This window comes from Tachysurus vachellii, chromosome 3 (assembly GCF_030014155.1).
Source record: "Tachysurus vachellii isolate PV-2020 chromosome 3, HZAU_Pvac_v1, whole genome shotgun sequence".
In the NCBI taxonomy this organism is placed as follows: Eukaryota; Metazoa; Chordata; class Actinopteri; order Siluriformes; family Bagridae; genus Tachysurus; species Tachysurus vachellii.
Genome location: NC_083462.1, coordinates 24,106,514 through 24,129,778, shown reverse-complemented (window position 1 = coordinate 24,129,778; position 23,265 = coordinate 24,106,514). Strand labels below are relative to the sequence as shown.

Below are 23,265 nucleotides of genomic sequence, written 5' to 3'. Positions count from 1 at the left end.
ACACACACAAGGTGGAGGTGGGAATCGAACCCCCAACCCTGGAGGTATGAGGCGAACGTGCTAACCACTAAGCCACTGTGGCCCCCAATTATAAAATTATAACTTTTTTACACCACTTCTCAACTTTATTATTAAAATATTTTTGCAAACAAATTTAAAAGCATGATAATGAAGAATTTGTTTCCTGATTTGTTTGTTAATTGTCAGCCTTTACAGTACTTATACATACTTTACAGTACTACAGCAATTTTGCAGGTTATTGTCCATTTCTTTAGGGTTTTTCTGGATAAATTAAAGCAACACTGGATCCATATGCTGATAACACATAAAGAATTCAAATGTACATAATGAGAATTTTGAATAGGTTGATTTATATTACAGCAGTACTGTAGCTGTAAAGTATTTTAGCCTCTAGTTTTAAGTCATAAAAGTTTTAAGGCATTCATATTTTTTCTTATGCTTTTAAGCTTCACTGAAGAATACAAATGCTCTCATTAGTAATCCAAAACCAAAGCAATGTTGCAGACAAAAAAGGCTAAACTAACCAACTGCTAGCTGTCTCGGGGTGTCATTCAGTCTCCTCAATATTCAGAGTGTCAAATAAAATAAATATATATGGGAAAGTAAACTATTCAATTCTTTATGTATATAGCTTGAAAATGAAACTATAACTGATCAGGGATTTATCACAACAGAAACTAGGATAAGCCCAAATATTTAGCCCATAGTTTAAACAAGGCTATTCTTCCTGGGCAAATCTATCTGAGGAGGAAGAGGAGGAGGAGGCACTACAATTATTTATAATGGTACTCTGAATATCTGTGCTTTTATAGCAGTCACCAGGCCTCTACTCTAAATTTTGAATTTACAAATTCTTGTAAAATGATTCTTCTAGTGGGACTTCCTTCAGCTTACACATCCTTCAGCTCTACTGGACTGACAGCTGAAGACTTTGCCAAAAGCTATTCAGTATAGTCACTCCTTGCGATTTAACCAGTGAAGTTGTGCAAATGGGACAGGACCAAGTCAACTAGCACTCATGTTCACATATCACATGAACTAACAATAAACCTAAGAAATGGACTAAAAAATGTAATGTTTAAATCAATTTAAAAACTTTAAAAAGATCAAACAAAATAAATTTTCACCAAGTCTCCTTACACAATACAAGATTTGCTTTTCTTCTTAATGGCTATTCAGCAGCTTGTCTTTTGTCTTAGACGTTACAGTCCTGATTTGAAATGGATGAGCTCATCAGTGCTGGTACAAAGGTTGAGTCCAACTCAGCTGTAAGGGCCAACGTCCATCTATAATATATTTGTGTAGACTGTTTGTCTTGTAATGTAATATATTCTTATACTAGTGTAAGCCCAGAATGTGTGTGCTTATTGTTTATCAGCTATAAGTTCTTTATCCATCCTACTTATTATTATTTTAACTTTAGTCTTTAGAAAAAAACTTAAAGTTTAAATAGCAAATCAAACCAAAACAAACCAATCTAACAAAAAAATATAGCAAGACATGGAACTCAAATTTAAACTGAGTTTTATTGTGTTCACTGTTCACAGGTAGGACTCCCATGTTGTAGACAATAAAATAAACTATATTTAAGGTATTATATAACATGGCATTTAACCAAGTATAATAATGTATTTTGGCTTGTTACCTTTGACTATATATTGTAAAATTCACATATTGAATCTTGGAACACTGTGGCCAACACAAGGCTTTGTGTAGGTCAGGCTACCAGAGTAAACCACTGATGACAGAAAAACGTACTGTGTCTCCTGTTTGTTTTTGTATCTGGTTTAAAATCATTATCTGTTTAATCTGAATAAGTTATTTACAGTATGTCCTTAGGATACTCTAATCCCTCACAGGTACTCACACCATCTCACACATTCATGAGGTGTCATTCACACCAAGGGGCATCATAGAAGCACCATTCCATTTACCAGAATGCTTTTAAACAGAGACCAGGACAATATTCAAAAACATTAATAATCAGACCTGAAGCTCGAAGCCAGGACTCAAGCCATAACTGTTATTATTATTATTATTATTATTTTATATATATATATATATATATATATATATATATATATATATATATATATATATATATATATATATATATATATACACGTATATATATATATATACTATATATATATATATATATATATATATATATATATATATATATACGTATATATATATATATATACACGTATATATATATATACACGTATATATATATATATATATATACGTGTATATATATACGTATATATATATATATATATATATATATATATATATATATATATATATATATATATATATATAATATTATTATTATTATTATTATTATTATTATTATTACTTCTGGTGAAGGAAGCTACTTAAACAATATATTGTGATTCATAAATGACTTTGCTCTGTAAAACTAATTAACTCAGGTATCCCAAGATAAGTCAGGGATAACTAATGGATATTAAACATTAAGATATTACATAAGTGAGAAATATTGAGCAATAGGACTTTGAATCAAATGTCAAAGTAGTAAATCAGACATAATGGGTTAATGACAGGTCATTTGATCAACTATGTTTGCTGCTTGGGTTTTCTAAAATGGATAGAGTGTAGGTAATATTGTAGTAGTGCAAATATATCATTCATTATTATAACAACCCTAATGTAGAGTAGCATTGTTCCCCCTCTACATGTCCTAATTCTCTCTCTCTCTCTCTCTCTCTCTCTCTCTCTCTCTCTCTCTCTCTCTCTCTCTCTCTCTCTCTCTCTCTCTCTCTCTCTCTCTCTCTCTCTCTCTCTCTCTCTCTCTCTCTCTCTCTCTCTCTGTGTGTGTATATACTATATATATCTGTTAATGCTCCCTAATGTATTATTTGTGTGTTTCGTTTACAGAGATTCATGTGAAATGAAAGCATTTTAAGTCAGTTACTCTCCCTGTGCCTTTATCTAAGTTTTGATATTATGGTGGACTTTTACACACACTCATGATAAGACTAAGGTCTGTACTGTGAGGGCATGTGAACATGTAGTGATTAATAAGATCCCGTACTGTTGTTGTCTATGAACCCAAGGGTCATGTTTCATACAAATAGGATTTTATAGTTTTTTTGCTGACAAAATATTACAGCACCCTAGGAAAACGATATGACATTGATTTTGTTATTATAATATACAAATATTTTAAAGTGGTCCCTGGTTACTCAGACCTTATTCACATAAATAAAGTATGCTTAAACTGTTTGGCACTGAATTCTTGTTATATAAATGCTTTTAATTAAATCAATTTCTCACTGTGTCTAATTTTGGCTTCCTATTAATAAACCACCTTTTTCTTAATCTTCTCACTCAACAACACCTATATGCCTATATACAACATGCTGTTATACTCACTCATCTCACTCACTCATTTTCTACCGCTTATCCGAACTACCTCGGGTCACGGGGAGCCTGTGCCTATCTCAGGCGTCATCGGGCATCAAGGCAGGATACACCCTGGACGGAGTGCCAACCCATCACAGGGCACACACACACACTCATTCATTCACGCAATCACACACTACGGACAATTTTCCAGAGATGCCAATCAACCTACCATGCATGTCTTTGGACCGGGGGAGGAAACTAACTGGAGTACCCCGAGGAAACCCCCGAGGCACGGGGAGAACATGCAAACTCCACACACACAAGGCGGAGGGCTGTTATACTGTTATACTGAATATGTGCTAAAACAGTGTGGACAGGGATTTCAAGTCATATTCAGACAAGACAGTGCAAATGTTTTTATTGCCAAATGAAATACCTTATGTAAATACAATGCTTCCTCTGCTAGATAGACCTTGAAAAATACCTTTTGTGCAAATAATTAATAAAATAAAGGTTTTTTGAATTCAGTGATCAATGACCCTCACATAACTATGCATTGATCACTTTGTGAACCTTGTCCAACAACAGCAGTGATTAGATGAAATGAGTGCTAGCTTGCATAGCAGTAAGCAATGGACAGAACATACCGTCTGGAATACAGGCCCAGAAGAGAAAATTTCTCCCTTTTTACTGAACTGACAGGTTGTTAAATTGAATAATTCCCATTTGAAATATATTATAGTTTTTTATCCTACATTCACCCAACACTTTATTAGGAACATCTGTACACCTACTAATTCATGCAATTATCAAATTTGCTATTCGTGTGGCAGCAGTAACATGTATGCAGATACAGGGCAGAAGCTTCATGTAATGTTCACATCAACCATAAGAAATTGCAAAACATGTGATCTCAATGATTTTGTTTGTGGCATTATCGGTGATGCCAGATAAACCGGTTTGATTATTTCTATAACTGCTGATCTCCTGGGATTTTAAAACACAACAGCCCTAGATTTTACTAAGAGTGATGTAATAAAGAAAAAACATCCTGTAGACCGGAACCACTTGTCGATGAGAGACTCAATGGAGAATTGCCAGACTGGTTCAATCTGAACAACTGCGGTGAGCAGAAAAACATCACGACACATAGAACCTTTATGTGGATGTACTACAGCAGCAGAAGACTGAAGACTGAGGTTGTACTTCTGTCAAAAGCTGCAGTGGGCACAAGCTCATCAAAACTGGAAAGCTGAATTTGGCATTAGCAGCATAAATCTATGGACCCGACCTGCCTTGTGCTAACAGTCCGGGCTGGTGGATGTGGTGTAATGGTGTGGGCAGGGAATGTTTTCTTGGTATACATTGGGCTGATTTATACAATAAAATCGCCTGAATGTCATAGTCTATTTGAGTATCTTAACATACAATAAAGGAGTGCTTGTGAATTCTGATTTGAAGAAAAATCGGGAGATCAGAAGTAATAATGCTGTGGGACTAATGAAGTATGATGGTGAATGATGTAGATAAAAAACAGTTCAGTCTAATGTATATGCTAATCGAATTATTTAACATAAGCTAGACAACAAACTGCAATCCATCAGTTGGCCAACATTATACTAGATCATTCAATGAAACTAGTCTCCTTTGTCCTGCCAGAGAAGTGGATGGTCTGAACTTTGGAGCAGGGCTGAACTACTTGTTCCTCCAATGTCACCTCCCATTCCAGCTGGGGTATAAAAGGCCAAGAATAACACACAAATTAGTCCATCCAGCGTACTCGACTGCCATTGCAAGGCAAGAGTTTATTGAACCCATCATGGGGGATACTAAGCTCTTTGTTTTGCTGCTTTTATATGCCATTGTCGTTACTGGTAAGTATTAAGATTTTTTTTCCTGCTGGACTTCCTGCTGAAAAAGAGAATCTTTTTATGTGAAATCATAAATATTTTATGTGAAGGTGTGTAAAATACTGAAAGAGACATTTGAAGGGAACAATCAAGCGAGCTTAATTTTTTTTTTCTGAAATGCTTTTTAATTTTTGCTTGTAGATGCTCAAGATGATGAAGCAGTGTGCCTTTGTAAGTACCTTGTATTATTGCCAATAGAAGAATACTGTCTATGATTTTACATGATCAGTAAAGAAATATTAAATAGAAATATTAAATATTTAACTTTTTTATTCAAAATTACGATGAAAATGTAGTGAATTATGGAACAAGGAAAAATGTACCCTATTTGCATGTTTTACTTTCCTTTGGCATAAAAGCTCTGTGAAACAGGTGCAATTAAATGTTGCTTATCTCCCCCTAGTGGCTAAAAGATACAAGAGCTTTCACAAGTATGAGTACCTTTATGAATCTGAGTCTCTAAACACATTGAATGGAGCTATCAATGGACCCAAAATCAGCTGCAAGGTACAAAGAACCTCAATAATCTGACCAGATTTTATTCAAAATCTTCTCTGGAAACAATGGTTTCAGACTCTTCTAATGTATTACAGGTTGAGATTCAGGTTCCTGGTACATGTCACTTCAATGTGCACACCACGGAGTGCACACTGAGTGAAGTCATCAGTGTCGATGCAGATGGAAACCCAATCTTTGCATCTGCTGCTGGTGCCGACACTTTCAAGGCTCAAATGGAGAAGTATGTTAGAATAAATATGTACATTTTTTTTATTGTAAAACTTTATTGTAAAAAGTTTTACACCAAAAATGTTTTTAATGTATTGCATTATCATGTATAACACCTTACCATGTCTCATAAAATCATCACACAGTGAAAGCAAAAATTTTTATTTATTCCATTATAAATTATTCACTAAGATGCAAAAACCTTTATACCTGCTTTCTTTCTCAGGAATCCATTAAAGGTCATTGTAGAAGGTGAGAATGACATCAAGCTTTTCCCTGAGGATGGTGAGCTAATCAACATCCTAAACATCAAGAGAGGTATCATTTCTGCCCTGGCTGTGCCTGTGCTCCAAGAAGAAAAGAATAAGCAAATGGTCAGTTTGAAAATAAAATACATATAAATGCTTATGGCTCCTTGCTGTAAAAAAACAACATGTATAAACCTTCCACGATTTAAAATTTGTTCCCAAACCAGCCTACCATCTATGGTCTGTGTGAGACTCATTACACCGTAAACACCAGGGAAGATATTGCCACTGATGTGACCCTTAACAGGGATTTGTCCAGATGTGACCAGTTCAGGCCAATCAAGGACCACACCAGCCCCCTGGCTATAATTAAAGGCATGGTAAGTTTATTGTGAGCTCCAAAAAAGACATTTCTTTTAAGTGGCTTGGAGGTGAATTACTAAAACTATGTGATTAAAATTTCATTATGGCAGTGAATTATGGTCAGATTCTCTTTTTTAAAGACCTTCCTCTTTGTCTCCTATAGCATTATCCACTTGCCCAGCTGATCCGCAGCAAACAGACATGCAGCTACAAATTTGACAATGCTCAGAAACACATGACCTCTGGGGTTTGCACTGAGGACCACCTTCTTGTACCCTTTTCTCATAAGTGAGTAATTTAAACTATAGCTTAACTAAGGTTGCTCTGAATTGTAATAATTGTTATCACTGTTACATCATTTAATCTCAATAATCATCACCAGGGAGAAGTATGGAGTTGCCAGTGTAGGCAAACAGACACTGTCTCTGTTGGGAGTGACTGAGTACAACGAAAGAGTGTTTGATCACAGTAAGTTCCATCTGTAAGAACACTGAGTATTTGTTAAGTAAAAACAATAGATGTGCTGACTTTTGACTTTGATCTTTATTAGACGAGGCCAACATGAAGACACTGCACCTTGATGAAAGTGTTGATATGAGCCCGAGTCAAGATAAAAATGCCATCCTTGCTGTTCTGAGGGAGCTCTCTGGCCTTTCACGCACCACTGATGGACAAAAGAGAGCTCACCTCGCTTACAAGCTTGTAGCTGTAATGCGAAAGATGAATGCTGATACACTGTCTGACGCTTTGCCAGAGGCTCTGGATATCTCTCCATCCCTGACCTACCAGGTTCTGTTCCAGTGTGGCACCCCAGAGTGCAGCGGTGCCTTGATGCAAGTCCTCAGGACCTTCAAAAGCTCATCCACTGAAATTGATGCTGCAGTCTATGCTATGGGAATGGTACCCAACCCCTCTCGTGTGCTTGTTAAAGAAATGCTGGAGACGGCCAAGTTTAAGCCAAGCAAACTCATTTACTATGCTACAAGCAATGCTGTCAGAAGGTGGTGCATTAAAACACTGATAAATCATCATTATTATCACCTTGAATACACCACTGAGTTGTTATCATTTAAATATTACTTTTTTCATGTTATAATACCAGGCTCTATAAGGCTGAGGGAAGAGTCACTCCTGAAATCCAGGCGGTGGCAGATTATGCCCTTGAAAATATTGGGGACTGCACAGGTGACCAGGAACACATCTATTTGTCTCTAAGAGTAGGTTCACTTGATTTTCATTCAGTCTCTGTTTGAAACCCTTGATATTCCTGTGGAGACATTTAATTAATTGCCGTAATACAATCTTGCAAAGGTTGTTGGAAACATGGCTGAAGCTTTAGGTGCTGCCAGTCCTGCCCTGAAGTCAGCTGTGATTCAGTGCATTAACCAAGTAGCTGCCTCCACCGAGGTTCAGCAAGCAGCCATCCAGGTCTTCAGACTGACTGCAATCCCCCAAGAGGTATAAATTCTCATACTAGCTGAAAAGCAAAACTCATCTCAGCTTGATTCCCTCTGATCAGTCTAACACTACTGTATTCTTTTTACAGGGCAGTACAGTGCTAATGCAGGTTCTACTGGATGAAACAGCTCCTGTGCAGAAACGTATTGCTGCTTACCTCATTCTCATGAAGGATCCCCAGCCCAATGAACTTGCACTGTTGGTTGCAGCTCTGCCCAGTGAAGGAAATCTCCAGGTCAAGAGCTTTGTAATATCTCATCTTACCAACATTCTGAGCTCAACAGCACCAGAGACCAAAGAGTGAGTAAAATAATTTAAAGAAAGTCTAATTTTGCTCAACTGAACACTGAGACCACTTATTGTATTAGAGATATTAATGACTTATTATTGCATTATTCCAGAATTAAATCTGGAAAGTCTGGACTAGCCTAGCAATATTAAAAATTAATTTTTAATTTTTTTTGTTAGACTGAGGCAGAAGATTCTTGACACGCTTCAAGGCAATGAGGTTGGAAATCCCATGGATGCCACTAAATTTTCTCGGAACTACAAAATTGGCTCTCTGGAGGGAAATATGATTTTTGACAAAGAAAATGAACTGCCAAAGGAAGTCATGCTTGAAATGACCCTGAATGCTTTTGGATATGACATTGACATGGTTGAGGTACAGAGAAATTACAATTAAGTATCTCAAACCCTAGCTGCATCATATGTACAGTAGCTTCTTTATTTTTTACTATTTGTTCTCACTTTCAGTTTGGTATGGAGGGTAAGGGACTAGAGCCAATTGTTGAGGCCTTGTTTGGTCCAAATGGTTTCTTTCCTGATACTGTGATGAAGACTGTTTACTATGCTGCTGATAAGATGCCTTCCCAAGTTAATGAGATCCTCAAGACCATGATCCCAGCCTTGAATGAAAGAAAAAAGAGACAGGTATGTCAGCTATAATTAACATGGTTTGGTGTTTTGGGATCTGGATTGAAAATGCTCTAGGGATCTAGACTGAATCCTGAAGACTGAGTCATTTTAATTCCCCCACACCTTCTCCTCTATCTCCTTCTTCTACTTTATATATGCTGATGTATTATGGATGTTTTTTAATTGTTAGTATATAATTTTTTAGGTACCAAAAAATATTATCAGAGAAATCGGTAAAAATGTTGACAAGCTAATCAAGAACCTGAAGTCCCAAGATGGCCCTGAAGCCATGCTCTACCTAAGGTTGCTGGGTGCTGAGCTTGGCTATCTTAAAACCAATGATTTGGAGGAAATGGCCTCCAGTGTGACTAAAGTGGCTGAAAATCTCTTGAAGATGTTCCCTAAAGATGTGAGTACTGTTTTCAGACTATGATTTTGTAAATGGGTGAAGTAACTAGAGAACATAAATACAAAATAATGTGAATATGGAAAATGCAATTATCTAAGAAGAAAGGTAATAGTTTCCATAAAAACAGCTATTGAATTACTAAATGACCGCAAATCACAAAAAGAATGGTCATGTAACTCACATTATGAATATATAGATATCCAATGAATTTTATCTACCAAGCTTATTTACACTGCATCACCTGTGAACCTGTGAGGTGTGTAATGGTTTATCACAGTAGCTAGGGGATAGACAGCAAGACCATGTCAAATATAAACACTAGAAGATTAATGTACCCATTAAATAATATCAGCATTCAACTTGATTAAAAGATAGTTTTCTTTATTGACAGATATATTTATGTAACAGAATTAATGACTGAAAAAAACCAAGTACTCTTTTTCTTGTGATTTAGTTTGTCAAGAGCTTGTTCTCAAGTACAGACAATGAGCTTTTCCTTCATTACATCTTCATGGACAATGAGTTCTACCTGCCTACTGGTCCTGGTCTTCCACTGAGGGTGGCCTTGTCTGGTACCTTTACATCTGGTGTTAAAGGAGGACTCAGAATTGCTCCAGATATGGTATCTATTACATTTTGTGAGGCATATAAATAATGTTTTATCAATGTTGTAACATTTAGTAAACGTTTTGCCATTTATATTTTATAATCCACAGAGTGAGATTGAATTCATGCCATCTGCTGGTGTTGAGTTTGTGACTGAAATTGGAGCTCACTTCCCAGACTATGTTCACGCTGGCCTGGAGATGCACACCAACATCTACCATGAGAGTGGTATGAGAGCTAAAGTTGCAATGACTCGCAAACAGATCAAGCTGACCATCCCTATTCCTGAAAATCCAGTGAAGGTTCTCAGTGTGAGGTAAAACTTTCTTTATAACACTTTCTCTCTCCACCGGGACTTCTATGAAGCTCTTTGGTGACCATGTCTATGTAATGTATTTGAAATTAATCATAAGCAAAAAGATAAAACCTGAATAGTGGGGTAATTATAGTATTATAAGTACAGTATAATATATATGCAGAATTATATGATTATATTATTTATGAAGTATTTTGTCTTGTTTTGCAATCTATACAGCAACTCTATGGTGTCTGTCACTGGTGATAAAACTACAACCATTCCTGCTATGATGGATCAAATTGATGTGAACAAATGCACACCTTTCTTCCCTGGTGTGAAATATTGCAGTGCCCTTCAGTACTCAGATGCTATGTTCAATGATGCCTCCCCATACTTCCCACTTTCTGGTGACAGCAAGTAAGCAACTCACTTGCTCTCTCATGCTCCCATTTTCTCTTTCTCACTCTCTCTGCCTGTATTTAGATTTGCTATTGAGCCTCTCGAAGTGTATATGTGAATCCTGAAATAGTTCTTCCTGTATTTAGATTTGCTATTGAGCTGTACCCCACAGCTGATGTCTCTGAGTACACAGCCACTATTAATTATGATTATGAGGAGAACACTGACAAAGTCACATTTGATATAAAAGCTGAAGGTATGATACATGAACAACATATATTTTAAAGATGCAGAAATCTTAAAAAAAAAAAAAAAAGCCTAAATCTCTAAAAATAAAAAAAAATGAATGTTTACCTCCACTAATCACAGGTACAGCCTTTGAGGCCACCTCCAAGTTCATGTTCAACAGAAAGGAATATACTGTTTCTGCTGAACTCCAAATCCCTGACTATGACATTGAGGCTGGAATTCGAATTGGCACTGCTGACCCAAACACTAAGGTCAAAGGCACACATTCCATCCAGATTGACCTCATCAACAAGAACATCCCTAAGGCATCTCTGACTGGCCTGGCAAAGTATGTATTTATACAAGTGTATATGTGTAAGCAATTTATATTTCGTCATCCTTAAGACATATTTACACTGTGGAACACTTACATATTCTGTCTTCTAGGATTGAAGCGATGAAAGAGGCAATGTTGCAGGTTCAATTGCTTGTCCCAGATCTTGAGGTTGACGGAAAACTAACTGCCAGTCTGAAGCGTGATGAGGAATTAGAAGTTGAGCTTAAAAGTGACCTCAAATTAACTGACACATCCTTTGTGCAGAAACTCGTCCTAAAATATGGTAAATTTCCACAAACTATTATTATTATTATTATTATTATTATTATTATTATTATTATTATTATTATTATTATTATTATTATTATTATAAGAAGAATAGATCAATGCTATGCTTGACTGAATAGATCAATCATTTAATACAGTATATACTATTATATATTAAATTTCCACTGTGGAACCAGGATATGTTCTGATTATATATGTATGTGTGTATAGAAGAATATAGTGTTATGTTTGTTATGTTTTAGACCACGAGAGAATTGAAGCTCAGATGAAGTCAGATGTCAACTATAAAACAGAGAACATTGTTGTTGAACTTGACATATTCAAGGCGTACATCAATGACCTGTTGGATCAGACTTTTGGACAGGATAGGACAAAGGTCTGTGATATTTTAGCCTCGTCAATTGAGGTAAGATAAAAAAGCATTGCTTCTCATTAATAACCAAAGAGTTGTGAAACATTATTTTGTGAGGTTTGTGTGGTACTCTTTGATAATTAGTAAACTACTACAAGAAAACGATTTGGTTAAAACAGTCAATTTGTGATGCCATTATTCAATACTCATACAGAGCATATTATTTTTTTTTAATCCAAGCACCAGTTTAATTTAATTAAAAAGCTTTTATCAAAATTTGAAGAAGGGGAACAGGGCATTTATTAAGTAACTAAAGCTCATGGATTCATAGATTATGGGTTCAGGTATCAAATTATAGTTAATAAAATTGTGCCCCAGTTTGTCAGGTGTCTCCCATTTACATTTTATTTCTTAAAAATATACTCCAATCTGATAGAACAGTAATCACATTTAATGTGAAAATGTGACAAACTTGTTGAAATCTCATAAGTTTGAACTAATTCTGTTTGTGAAGTGTCAATTATGTGATAAGGGGATTTTATTTATAAAACTTGAATTAAATAAATTCATAAATTGAGGAAATAATTTATGTGTAAAATATAAATTGTACAGCCCAGTCACATACTGTTATTTTGCAGGCCACAAATTCCTATATTGAAGCTTCAAAGATCCCATATGTGGAAAACCTAAGGGTTCCTTCCCTACATGAACTTGAGTTGCCTGAGATGCTGTTTTTAAATACGTGAGTGAACCCCATTTAAACTTTGTCCTACAAAACTAACAAATATCAATAGTAAATAAGTTTAAAAAAATTAAAAATTATTAATATTACATGCTTATATTTGTGAGGGCCTATTGTACTAGTAACATGGGTTTTCTATTAACAGTGAGGCAGATGCAAAGTACCACTTTGGGAAACATTACTACACCATCACCCTGCCAATGCCTCTTGGTGGCAAATCATTCAAGGATCTAAACTTCCCTCATGCTCTTACCACACCAAAGTTGGATGTGCCTCAACTTGGCCTAAATATTGGTCCTGTTGCAGTCCATTTGCCTGAGGTTTTTGTTCCTAAGACCATTACTTTGTCTCTACCCACCTTTGGAAAGGCAGAACTGGCTGGGAAGCTACACAGCAACCTCTACGATCTGGAGGCAACTCTGTCTGCTGGCAAAGATTCTGATGAAAATCAAAGCTACTCTGCTAAAGTTGGTGTAACTGGTTCTGGCCCTGTGGATCTCCTCTCCGTTAGAATTGAAGGTAGGTACCACTATATAGTTGTTATTTTCTAGATAGCAGTATGAGTTATGTGTTATTTAATGAGCTGGAAACATTTATACGAAAAACAGAACATAACTAATAAAGAAATATGGCTTTTGCATAGGATCAGCCTTGATCACTGGAATGATGACTGATACTCTAAGGGCAGAGCTGAACACTGCTCTCAATCACAAGCTCATGGATGCTAGATTCAACATTTCTGAAGAAATACAACTGATGGAGAAAATCAGCATAAAATCAAGCACCAAACTAGACGTCAACAGCCCCTTCAATGTAAAGTTTTCTCTGGAACATGCAGGACAAATGGGAGTCGATATAGAAGAGATCTCTGGAGATAACCACTTAAAAGGATCCTTTGTGACTGGTCCTATTGTCGGCGATGTCACCCTCACACAGTCAGTTGCTCTCTTCCCATTTAAGCCAGAGGCAAGAATTGATTCAACAATAGAAGTTAGTTCAACTAATTTCCAGGTGCAGAACAAAATTGTAGCAAGCTTTGTTAATGGAGAGCTATCAGTTGTATCAAACTCAGCTGCATTTGAGGATATGCTAACACACAATGCTGAAGTTACTCTCATGAGATCAAAGTGTGCTATTAAATCAGATACTAAGGCATCAGCTCTGGGGCTGAATATCCACAATGTTGCTGAAGCAAACATTGGGGTTGAAGAAATCAGCATTAGGATTGAAACAACCAGCAGTCATTCTGAAGACCATATTAACTCCATAATGGTTGCAGCTCTGAATAGTAATGGTCTGGTTATTAACAGTGATGCTTCTGCGAAGCTAGATAAACACACAGCTACTCACAAAGCCAGTGTGACTCTGGACAAAAATGGCCTAACAACCAGTGGCACCACCTCAGTGAACAGCCTGTTTACTCTTCAGAATACTTTCAGTGGCATCCTTCATTCTTCTAAATTTTCTCTATCAGCTGAGACAAAAGGAACATTTAAAAGCATGTCTATTGATAATATCAACTCCATATCTGTATCAATGCCTTTTGTAGCTTTATCTTCTAAGTCTCGAGTTGGCCTTTCCCCGGACATATGGTACATATATGATATGTCATTACAGGCAGAAACGTACACTGTAACTGCTAGTGTGACAAGTCATTCGAAGCTTGCCTCAGAGGCAGAGCTGAAAAACACCTGTGAAATCAAGCTTGCAGATCTGACTGGAAATGCTAAATGCAGTACCTCTGGAAAACTCATGGGAGCTCACATGAACCATGACATTGAAATGGAGATTGTTGGACTTGGTGTAAGAATAAACAACAATGCCCACTTTACATCCCATCTTGGTCAATTCTCCACTAATCTTCAGGCCACTCTTGCTCCATTCACATTAAATGTGCATGCTATTGCTAATGGTGATGGAGAATTGCATCTTTTTGGAAAACATAGTGCCCAGATGTACACCAAATTCCTTCTCAAAGCAGAGCCACTTGCTTTTGCCCATTCCCATGAATGTAGGTTCTCAACTACACATGAGTTGTACAATGAAGTCATTTTCGAGGCCAACTTTGATAAGAAGGTTGACACCCAACTGTCATTTTTGGAGCAATCAGCAAAAATAACAGTAAAATCTAATATAAACAACATTGTATTCAACCAAGAATTTAGTGCTTATAACAACCATGAGAAGATTGGACTGGAAGTGTCTGGCGGAGCCACATTTAGAGAAAGCCAAGATGTCTCTATCTCAGCTTTAATCCAGTATGATAAGAACTCAGAGAATCATGTTATTAACTTGCCGATTCTGGAAAGTCTGCCTGCAATCCTGGAGAACCTCAAAATCACATCTGTGACTCTTGCTGAGGCATTACAGGATTACATAAAAAGAGAGGAGTTTATTGTCAAGATTCAGATCCTTCTACAGCACTTGACTGATACTGTAACTGAGTTTAATCTTGAAAAAAGGGTTGAGCAGTTTAAATGGAGTCTGGTTAGTTTTCTGGAGAATTGTCCAATTTCTACAGTGGAGCTTGAGGCTGCTGTGCATAATCTGAAAATTACCACATTGTTGGTCCTGGCTGAGGTAGGCAGTCGTGTCCATGAAGTACAGGAACAAATTTTGAGTGGTGCTCTGTCTGACACAGTTATGCAGAAGATAACTTTACTCAATGAAGAATATGACATCAAAGGTATGCTCCTTGTTATTATAGGAGCCATTGAAAATGTGATTAAACAGATTGATATGACTAAACTGAAGGACAGCAGCATTCCTCTAGTCTATGATGCTGAAAAACTAAATGTCATTAAATTGCATCTACAACAGTATCTGGCAGACCTGAAGTCTGTGATCACAGATTTTGATAAGGATCGCTTTGTGGACCAAATGCAAAACATCATTAAAACAACTGAAATGTACACAGAGAATCTAATTGCCAAATTTCCCAGAAAAGATATCATCAAGATTGTTGATATGCTAAAGGAGATAATCAACCAACTGGACATCTTTGGCAAGTGTAAAGTTATCTACAACAACTTTAGAGAAGTTGTCATGAAATATGAGCTTCACAAAAGGACTGAAAAATTTTTGGACAAGCTTCTGGAACTCATCAAACAGTTCAAAATTGATAAAACAATTAACGAAATTGAAAAAACTCTTAAATCAATTCAGATTCCTTTCCCACAAATGCTGCATGGTGCCCTCACCTACCTGAAGTCAACTGACATAAAGCAGATTATTGATGATTTGAACAAATTAATTGAGGCTTGGGTTCATTCAGTGAAGTCGTTTGAATATAATACATTTGTAGATGAGGTTAATCAAAAACTTAGTGAGCTTACAGCGGATCTTAACAAAATCATTATGTCACTTGAGCTTCCCCAGAAACTTGAGGCAACCACAGAATTCATTAACTATGCCCTGTCATCTATGTCTGCTTTCTTTGAACAGCTAGGATCATCCACTGTCTCAGATGTCATAAAAATAGTGACAAATCTCATTGACACTCTCGTCCTGAATGACATTAAAACAATTGCGAAGAATTTCAAGCAGAACATTATTAATCTGGACATCAGAGGAGAATTGCACCAGGCTTTGCAGCAAGTGAGTGATATCTATAGCAAGGTTTGGTCTGTCCTCACTAATGCATTTAATTACTATGTTGAGTTGGTCACAAATGTCCTTGGTGATCAGCAAATTGTCACTGAGCTGAAGCAAATCATTGACAATGTTGTCAAGGCCCTACAGAACTCTGAAGTTGAGATACCCTCCTTCACTTTCCCATTGACTGACCTGGTCCTTCCATCAAGGAAATTCAGTTTGCAGCAACTCCAAAAGGCCGAGCTACCAGTACAGTTTAACCTTCCAGAATTCACTATTCTGGGATCCTACACTGTCCCAGCAATCACCATCACATATGATGATATCAAGCAATTACTCCTAGAACTTGCTGAGTTCATAATCAATGTTAATACTGAGACAATATTTAATAATGTTTACATTGAAAAACTCACAGTAAACTTCCCTGACCTCTCTACTGTCACACTGCCAGTGGTTACTTTACCACACATTTCCTTGCCTGCCATTCCTAAATTAAATAGCAAGCACATTCTTGACATTCCTTTTCAGATTCCTGAGATCAAGCTGCCAAAAATCCCAAATTCACTGATTTTGCCTGCACTTGGAAAGCTCCATGGCAAGATCAGGGTCAACAGCCCCATTTACACCCTAAACACCATTGTTGAATTTAAAAATTCCACAGACAATGAACAAAAGCAGCACTTTATTGCACTTATTAATTCTGTAGGGGAATCCTCAATTTTTAAGATTCTAGACTATAATCTAGATGCCACATTGCGTTTTGCTCTACCAAAAATGCGCCGTTTGATTATTGCAGATACTTTAAAGTTAATACATAGTGCCCTTACTGTTGAACATAAGGGCTCAGTAACATTATATGGCCTCTCTGCCCAGGCCACTGCCCAAACAAATGTGAGGGTAACAACCACACCCTACACAGCAGATATCATTAACAGTGCATCCTTTGCAGTGGAAGGTGGAATGTCAGCATATATTGAAACAAGCTACAAGCACCAAGTGAACATGCCCCTCTTATCACTGACCAGTGAGGCTACCCTGACCCAGTCAGCATTTGTTTCGCAGAAGGGTGCCACCATTCAACTGAGAGCTGAAAATTTAGGCAAGGGCACATTTGCTCTTTCTGGCTACTCTGATGAGGGGACCCACAAGAGTGACCTGGTCTGCAATATTGCTCCAACAAGTGTTAAATTGACCTTTACTGGTGACACAAGGCTTAAGGGAATTGTAAGTGGTACTCTAATCAATGCTGTTAACATCATGGTCCAACCTTTTGAAATCGCTGTTGATATCAAGAACAAGGGCAATGGCAAAGTTAGTCTTCAAGAGTCACTTTCCACCAAATTTGACATTCAGAATGAATATGCCTTAATTTTTAACCGCTTGAAACAGCATATTAACAATGCAGCACTTTTGCGCTTTGCCCAGAACAAATACAGCTATAACTTCACACTTCACAACAACATTGCTGAAACAGGGATTTATGCTGCCATAAATGGTGAGACTGATCTGGAGTTTCTAACTGTTCCTTTTAGCATTCCAGAAACTGTTATACCTGTCATTGATGTAACAATCACAGGTATCAGTGATGTCAACTTGCATGACATTTTTGGCCTTAAGTACCTTTCGACCAAGCCAGCCTTTGATGTAAATGCAAAAATTGTCTTCCAAAAGAACAAATCGTTGGGACAAATCATCAATCTTGGTTTTACCAGTGTTCCTGCTGTAGGCAACTTAATATCTGAGATGTCTTTCAAGTCTTCTGTTTTCAACCTAATTACAAATGCTGGATTATATGGAGATAATGACCTTGTCATTCGCATTGGTGCTATTTCTACCTCTGTGTTTGAAGAACTGAATGCCAAACTTGAGGGTACAAGCAGTCTCACCCTAAAGAGAGGTCTGAAACTGGCTAATGCTTTATCTCTGAAGTATCCTTACTTTGAAGGAAGTCACAACAGCACCTTCACAGTAAACACAGAACATTTGGAAGCTGCAGTAGCAATGACTACAGTTGCAAACCTGAATCTGCCTGTCCTTACCATCGAAGTTTACCACAAGCTCCTTGCAGACACCAAAACCCATCCAAATGCAGCATCTACACTAACAATCAAAGAAAAATGTGATCTTCCTATTATCATGGCTGTTGGCAGTGGTGAAGCTGAGCATATTTTGAAGGTAGATGCAACTGCTTCCTATATTTCTGTGGAGTCCACCACAAAGGGGATGATTGATGGATCTTTCCTGGAAACTGGCATTGTTAAGGGAGCTTTGGATAATGAGGCAACCATGCACATGACTGTTGAAGTAGTACGTTCCAAATTGAAGACTACTGGTAATGTAAATGTTAATTATCAAGATCTCAAAGTAGAGTTTGATGTCAATGCAAACTCTGACATGGAGTCAACACTTAATCGTGTGTACACTGTGATGGATATTGTTTCTAATAATGAAGTTAACATTGCTCCCTTCAACACCAAGGGTAAGCATGTTGCCAAAGCCACTCTTGACTTGGCTCCAGTGAGATCGCTTGTTGCCAATGTAGAATTTGACATGTCTCAGCCAACCACTTTTGGTGATTTTACCATCTATGAGAAGACAGCTGTTGACTTGACTCTCTTCAAGCAGAAGATTTCCTATATTACAAAAATGGCTTCTCCAGTATATACCACAACTATTATTGCTGAGATGGAAGGTGATGCCCCAATCCTCAAAGTTGTTTTCAAGTCTTCAGCCAAATCTCCAGTTGTACTCCTGGAATATGAGCTTGACAGTGAGTATTTACTATCTATTAATGATAACAATGCACCTTCAATTTCAAAGTATTTTCAAAATAAAAGTATTTCCTGTTCCTTTTTGAGAAGAGGAAACAATGTTTTCTAAAAATATTTGCAAGTTGAAAGAAATTTTATTATCTATAATCTATAATTTGTGCTTTGATCTACAATAGGTTATCTCAATACTATTGTGGAAAATAAAGTCCTGAATTCAAGAGCTAAGGCTTTTCTTGAACATAGAGATTTCACCATAGACTTCAACAGTAGTTTTACATCAAGGTACAGTATTGTTTAACTGCATTTTTCATAGGTACACAATAAGTAATATTTATAAGGAATTTTACCATATATTATCAATTGTATTTCAGTGATCCCAGGCATACCATGAATATTGACATCATCAGCCCAACTTTATCTCATGCAAACCTTCGTTATACTGCTCAGAGAGAAGGAGTGACTGCCTCAATTTCCTCACCATTGGTTGGCTTTCTTGGTTTTGAGCTTCAGGGCAAGCTTCCATCTCAGCTGACTTCACGCGTCTATAGCCATTATGCAGTTAGTACCTTTTTAAAGTCTCCCTACAGTTTATTTCATAGTGCATATTTTATTTTTTAATAATTGTTGATTTTTTTTTTTTTTACAGTCTGCACCTGAAAATGACATTGACATCCTGAAAGTAAACATTGCTGCAGGTGGAGATAAAAAAATACATTTCCATGCTGACTTGAATCTGCAAACTCCCAAAGAGATGGTACTGGGGCTGAAGAGGAGATTGCATGCCATCTCTTCTGCTATTTCCAATTTTGCTGAAAAATATGACATTACTGGTACCTTCAACAGTCTGAAGACAGCTCTTGTCAATGCTCTAAATGATGCCTACACTATTTCATACAATCATGCTCCTGATCTCAGCCAGCTTTCTATTTTATTTAGAAATGTTATTGTTCAGTACCATAAGGTCATTCAGCAATTACTTAATGCTGCCGTCACCTTCCTGAGGGAGACCCAGATTAAGCTGCCGGGTATGGAGGAAACTACACTGCCTGAGATCTGTCATAAAATCAGAAGCAGCATTGCTGCAGTGTTTGAAAAAGTTATTAATGCAATCATTGACAACTTAAAACCTCACCTCTCTACTGTTAAGACCTTCAGGATAGTTCTGCCCAATGGAAATTACTTAACTAAAGATGAGATCTTTAGTAATATGGAAAATGCCCTGACCTACAGTGTGGATATGATAAATCAGATAGAGTGCCTTGATGGGATTCTTGAGAAGCTGGGTCAAGCCCTCCAAGAGGTTGTTGATATGGCCCAGTTTTCTGTTGACATGATCCAATCTGATTTTCTTGATAATGTTGCTGCAGAAATCAACACATTCTACACTAAAGAGATTCAATTAGTTAGGGACTATTTGATTGATATCATTAATAATTTGAACATTAATGTATTGACTGGCTTTGTTGGTGTGTGCATGGACTTGGTCTTAATCATTCTGAACGAGATAAAACATAATGTTTCTACAGTGTTTTCAACAGATTTTGACAATGGAAGGCTAAAAATGGACATTTATTTTCCCTTCTATCAGTAAACAGTCAGAACTGAATAAACTTTTGAAACATATGAAATACTACCAACTGCTATAGAGACTGAATTAAATCCAGTATGTATTTCTAGCAGCCAGAACTCTAATACACATTATTATTATTCCTTTGCGTTATTATTTTTATGCAAACAAGCAATTCTATCAAATAAACAAAAAGCAATAAAACTATGCAATGTGCTGTTTTTTTGATGTGTTACAGTTACCATAATGTGAGCAACATACAAATCATGTAAAATACTTAAAAAAATTTTAAAAATTAAAAAAATTAAAAATAAATAACAATTATGGAACTATATACATGTAACATAAAACATGAAAGCGGCACAACTGTTAAGTATTACCATCACTTTACATCTGGGCTATTCAATTGTCATTTCAATTGGCAAGGTATTTTGTTCTGGCCCTTCAAGTAGCCTCGTGTGAAAAAAAACATCTCTATAATAAATTTAGTTCAGTCGGGCAACAGACCATGCAGTTTTGAAGTGACGTGCGTCTGTTCCTTTGACTGTTCCATTGTTCCGTTGAACAAAAACTAAAACTAGAGCATGGACTTTTCTGAATTTTTCTGCACAACACCCATTACCTCAGACAGAATTTTCACAGCCACAGAACATATCACATATATTGCACAAAAAATGCACACCATTGTACACATCTGCACTTCTTGCATAATATATTTTTTCCTTTGCTACTGTTTAGGTCATTCTATTTCTATTTTTCTAATAATTCTACTCTTTTGACACAGACAGCATATAGCATTTCACTACATGTTGTAATGTGTATGTTTGTGAAGGTGACAGATAAAATTTAAATGCTGAAAATAATTCATTTTGACTAATACATATATACTATATGACCTTTGCATTCATTCTTAAAAGACCTTTAGCCCCAGAAAATAAAGAACTCTCTAAATGATTATAATTATTAATCATAATAAGTAATTGGATTTTTACTGACATATTATTTCATTGGTTTGACAGCACTATGTAGCAGCTGTGGTTAAAAAGTAAGTATTCTTCGTCGGGTCACGGGGAGCCTGTGCCTATCTCAGGCGTCATTGGGCATCAAGGCAGGATACACCCTGGACGGAGTGCCAACCTATCGCAGGGCACACACACTCTCATTCACTCACGCAATCACACACTACGGACAATTTTCCAGAGATGCCAATCAACCTACCATGCATGTCTTTGGACCAGGGGAGGAAACCGGAGTACCCGGAGGAAACCCCCGAGGCACGGGGAGAACATGCAAACTCCACACACACAAGGCAGAGGCGGGAATCGAACCCCCAAAGCCCTTTGGTAAGTGAGGTTAGCACAGATTAGCTGATTTCCTCATTTTGTCAATGGTAGTTTTTCATAAGGATAGTGAGACAAAAACATAAACATGTATAGAAAGAAATTAAGAACATTCTTCCTCTTATGATTATTTATATTACCATTTTGTTATTTTTATTTTTTGCTTTTTTTATTTCATAATGTTATTTAACTTTAAATAATTTAACTTATTGTTATACAAATTGTGTAAAATAATGTACTATCCTTAACAGTAATAAATAACAGTATTATATAATAACAGTATAAATAGCACTTGATTTTATTCCTCTTGATAAACAATTATATTAAACATTCAAACTATTAATTGCACATCTGTATGTGTCCTAGGTTTGTGGGATATAAAGTACATTCTGTCAAATTTCAACAATGTTGCTTATCGCCCTCTAGTGGCTAAAAGGTACAAGAGATTTCACTAGTATGAGTACCTCTATGAATCCTAAATGGAGCTATCAATGGACCCAAAATCAGCTGCACGGTACAAAAAAACTCATTGTTTAGACCAGATTCATCCAAAATTCACTTTTCACAAGATTGAGGTTAATGGCACATGCCACTTTTTTAGACTTTGATCTTTATTAGAAGAGGCCAACATGAGTCAAGTCACATCAAGTCAAGTCAAGAAGCCTTTATTGTCATTTCAACCATATATAGCTGTTGCAGTACACAGTGAAATGAGTACCCTGGTATTACATACAGTACAAAACAGACAGAGCTGAGGACTTACTGTAAGTAAGTTAGTCCTAGCCAAATAAAGTGCATCTGTGCAGCCTGGTGCAATTTCAAGACAAGACAAAAAGACAGTGCAGGACAAAAGACAGTGCAAACAAAAAACACTAGACATTACACAAAAGACAATACACAGAAGACAATACACAAAAACAGTACCGATCAGTGAAAATACTGTATGTCCAATCAATATTGCGTGTGCAGAAATACTGGAATGAAAACATTAGATATTATAGCAGCAGTTGCATGAGGTATTGTAAAGTATTGTGCAAAACAGCATTCAACTGAAATGTGAGACAGCATGTGCAAAGAGCAAAAACAGTGTGCAAAACAGCATGTAAACTTGTATATTTTAAGAGTGTGTATTTGGTGTAGGTCTGTGCAGTCCATACAGTTGATGTGCGTTTGTGTTGTGCTCAGTACAGTTCAGTTCAGTTATTAAGGAGTCTGATGGCTTCTGGAAAGAAACTGTTACACAGTCTCGTCCTGAGGGATCATCCACAATGCTATCAGCTTTGTGATGCAGATGCTCAGAATGCTCTCAATG

The 23,265-nt window shown here is 36.7% G+C and overlaps 1 protein-coding gene across 1 annotated transcript; it reads left to right on the top strand.

The window, feature by feature from the left end:
* Positions 1 to 5,155: 5,155 nt before the first annotated feature.
* apobb.1 (apolipoprotein Bb, tandem duplicate 1) lies at positions 5,156 to 20,820 on the top strand. Its single transcript, XM_060866361.1, has 28 exons — positions 5,156 to 5,273; positions 5,451 to 5,480; positions 5,713 to 5,816; positions 5,903 to 6,048; positions 6,262 to 6,409; positions 6,511 to 6,663; positions 6,810 to 6,934; positions 7,029 to 7,114; positions 7,197 to 7,647; positions 7,749 to 7,863; positions 7,958 to 8,104; positions 8,193 to 8,404; positions 8,573 to 8,768; positions 8,861 to 9,037; positions 9,228 to 9,431; positions 9,886 to 10,053; positions 10,148 to 10,353; positions 10,573 to 10,752; positions 10,881 to 10,990; positions 11,104 to 11,311; positions 11,410 to 11,582; positions 11,830 to 11,993; positions 12,578 to 12,681; positions 12,827 to 13,200; positions 13,325 to 19,045; positions 19,223 to 19,328; positions 19,418 to 19,604; positions 19,693 to 20,820. Exons 1-28 carry the CDS (start codon positions 5,219 to 5,221, stop codon positions 20,635 to 20,637), a joined length of 10,995 nt encoding a protein of 3,664 aa, XP_060722344.1. The 5' UTR covers positions 5,156 to 5,218; the 3' UTR covers positions 20,638 to 20,820.
* Positions 20,821 to 23,265: the final 2,445 nt, after the last annotated feature.

What these genes read in the sequence shown, in the direction of transcription:
- apobb.1 (XM_060866361.1), top strand. Translation starts at nt 5,219, where the DNA reads ATGGGGGATACTAAGCTCTTTGTTTTGCTGCTTTTATATGCCATTGTC. An exon ending in CGAAAGAGTGTTTGATCACA is followed by an intron (nt 7,115 to 7,196) that starts GTAAGTTCCATC and finishes GATCTTTATTAG; the next exon opens with ACGAGGCCAACATGAAGACA. An exon ending in CCTGGAATATGAGCTTGACA is followed by an intron (nt 19,046 to 19,222) that starts GTGAGTATTTAC and finishes GATCTACAATAG; the next exon opens with GTTATCTCAATACTATTGTG.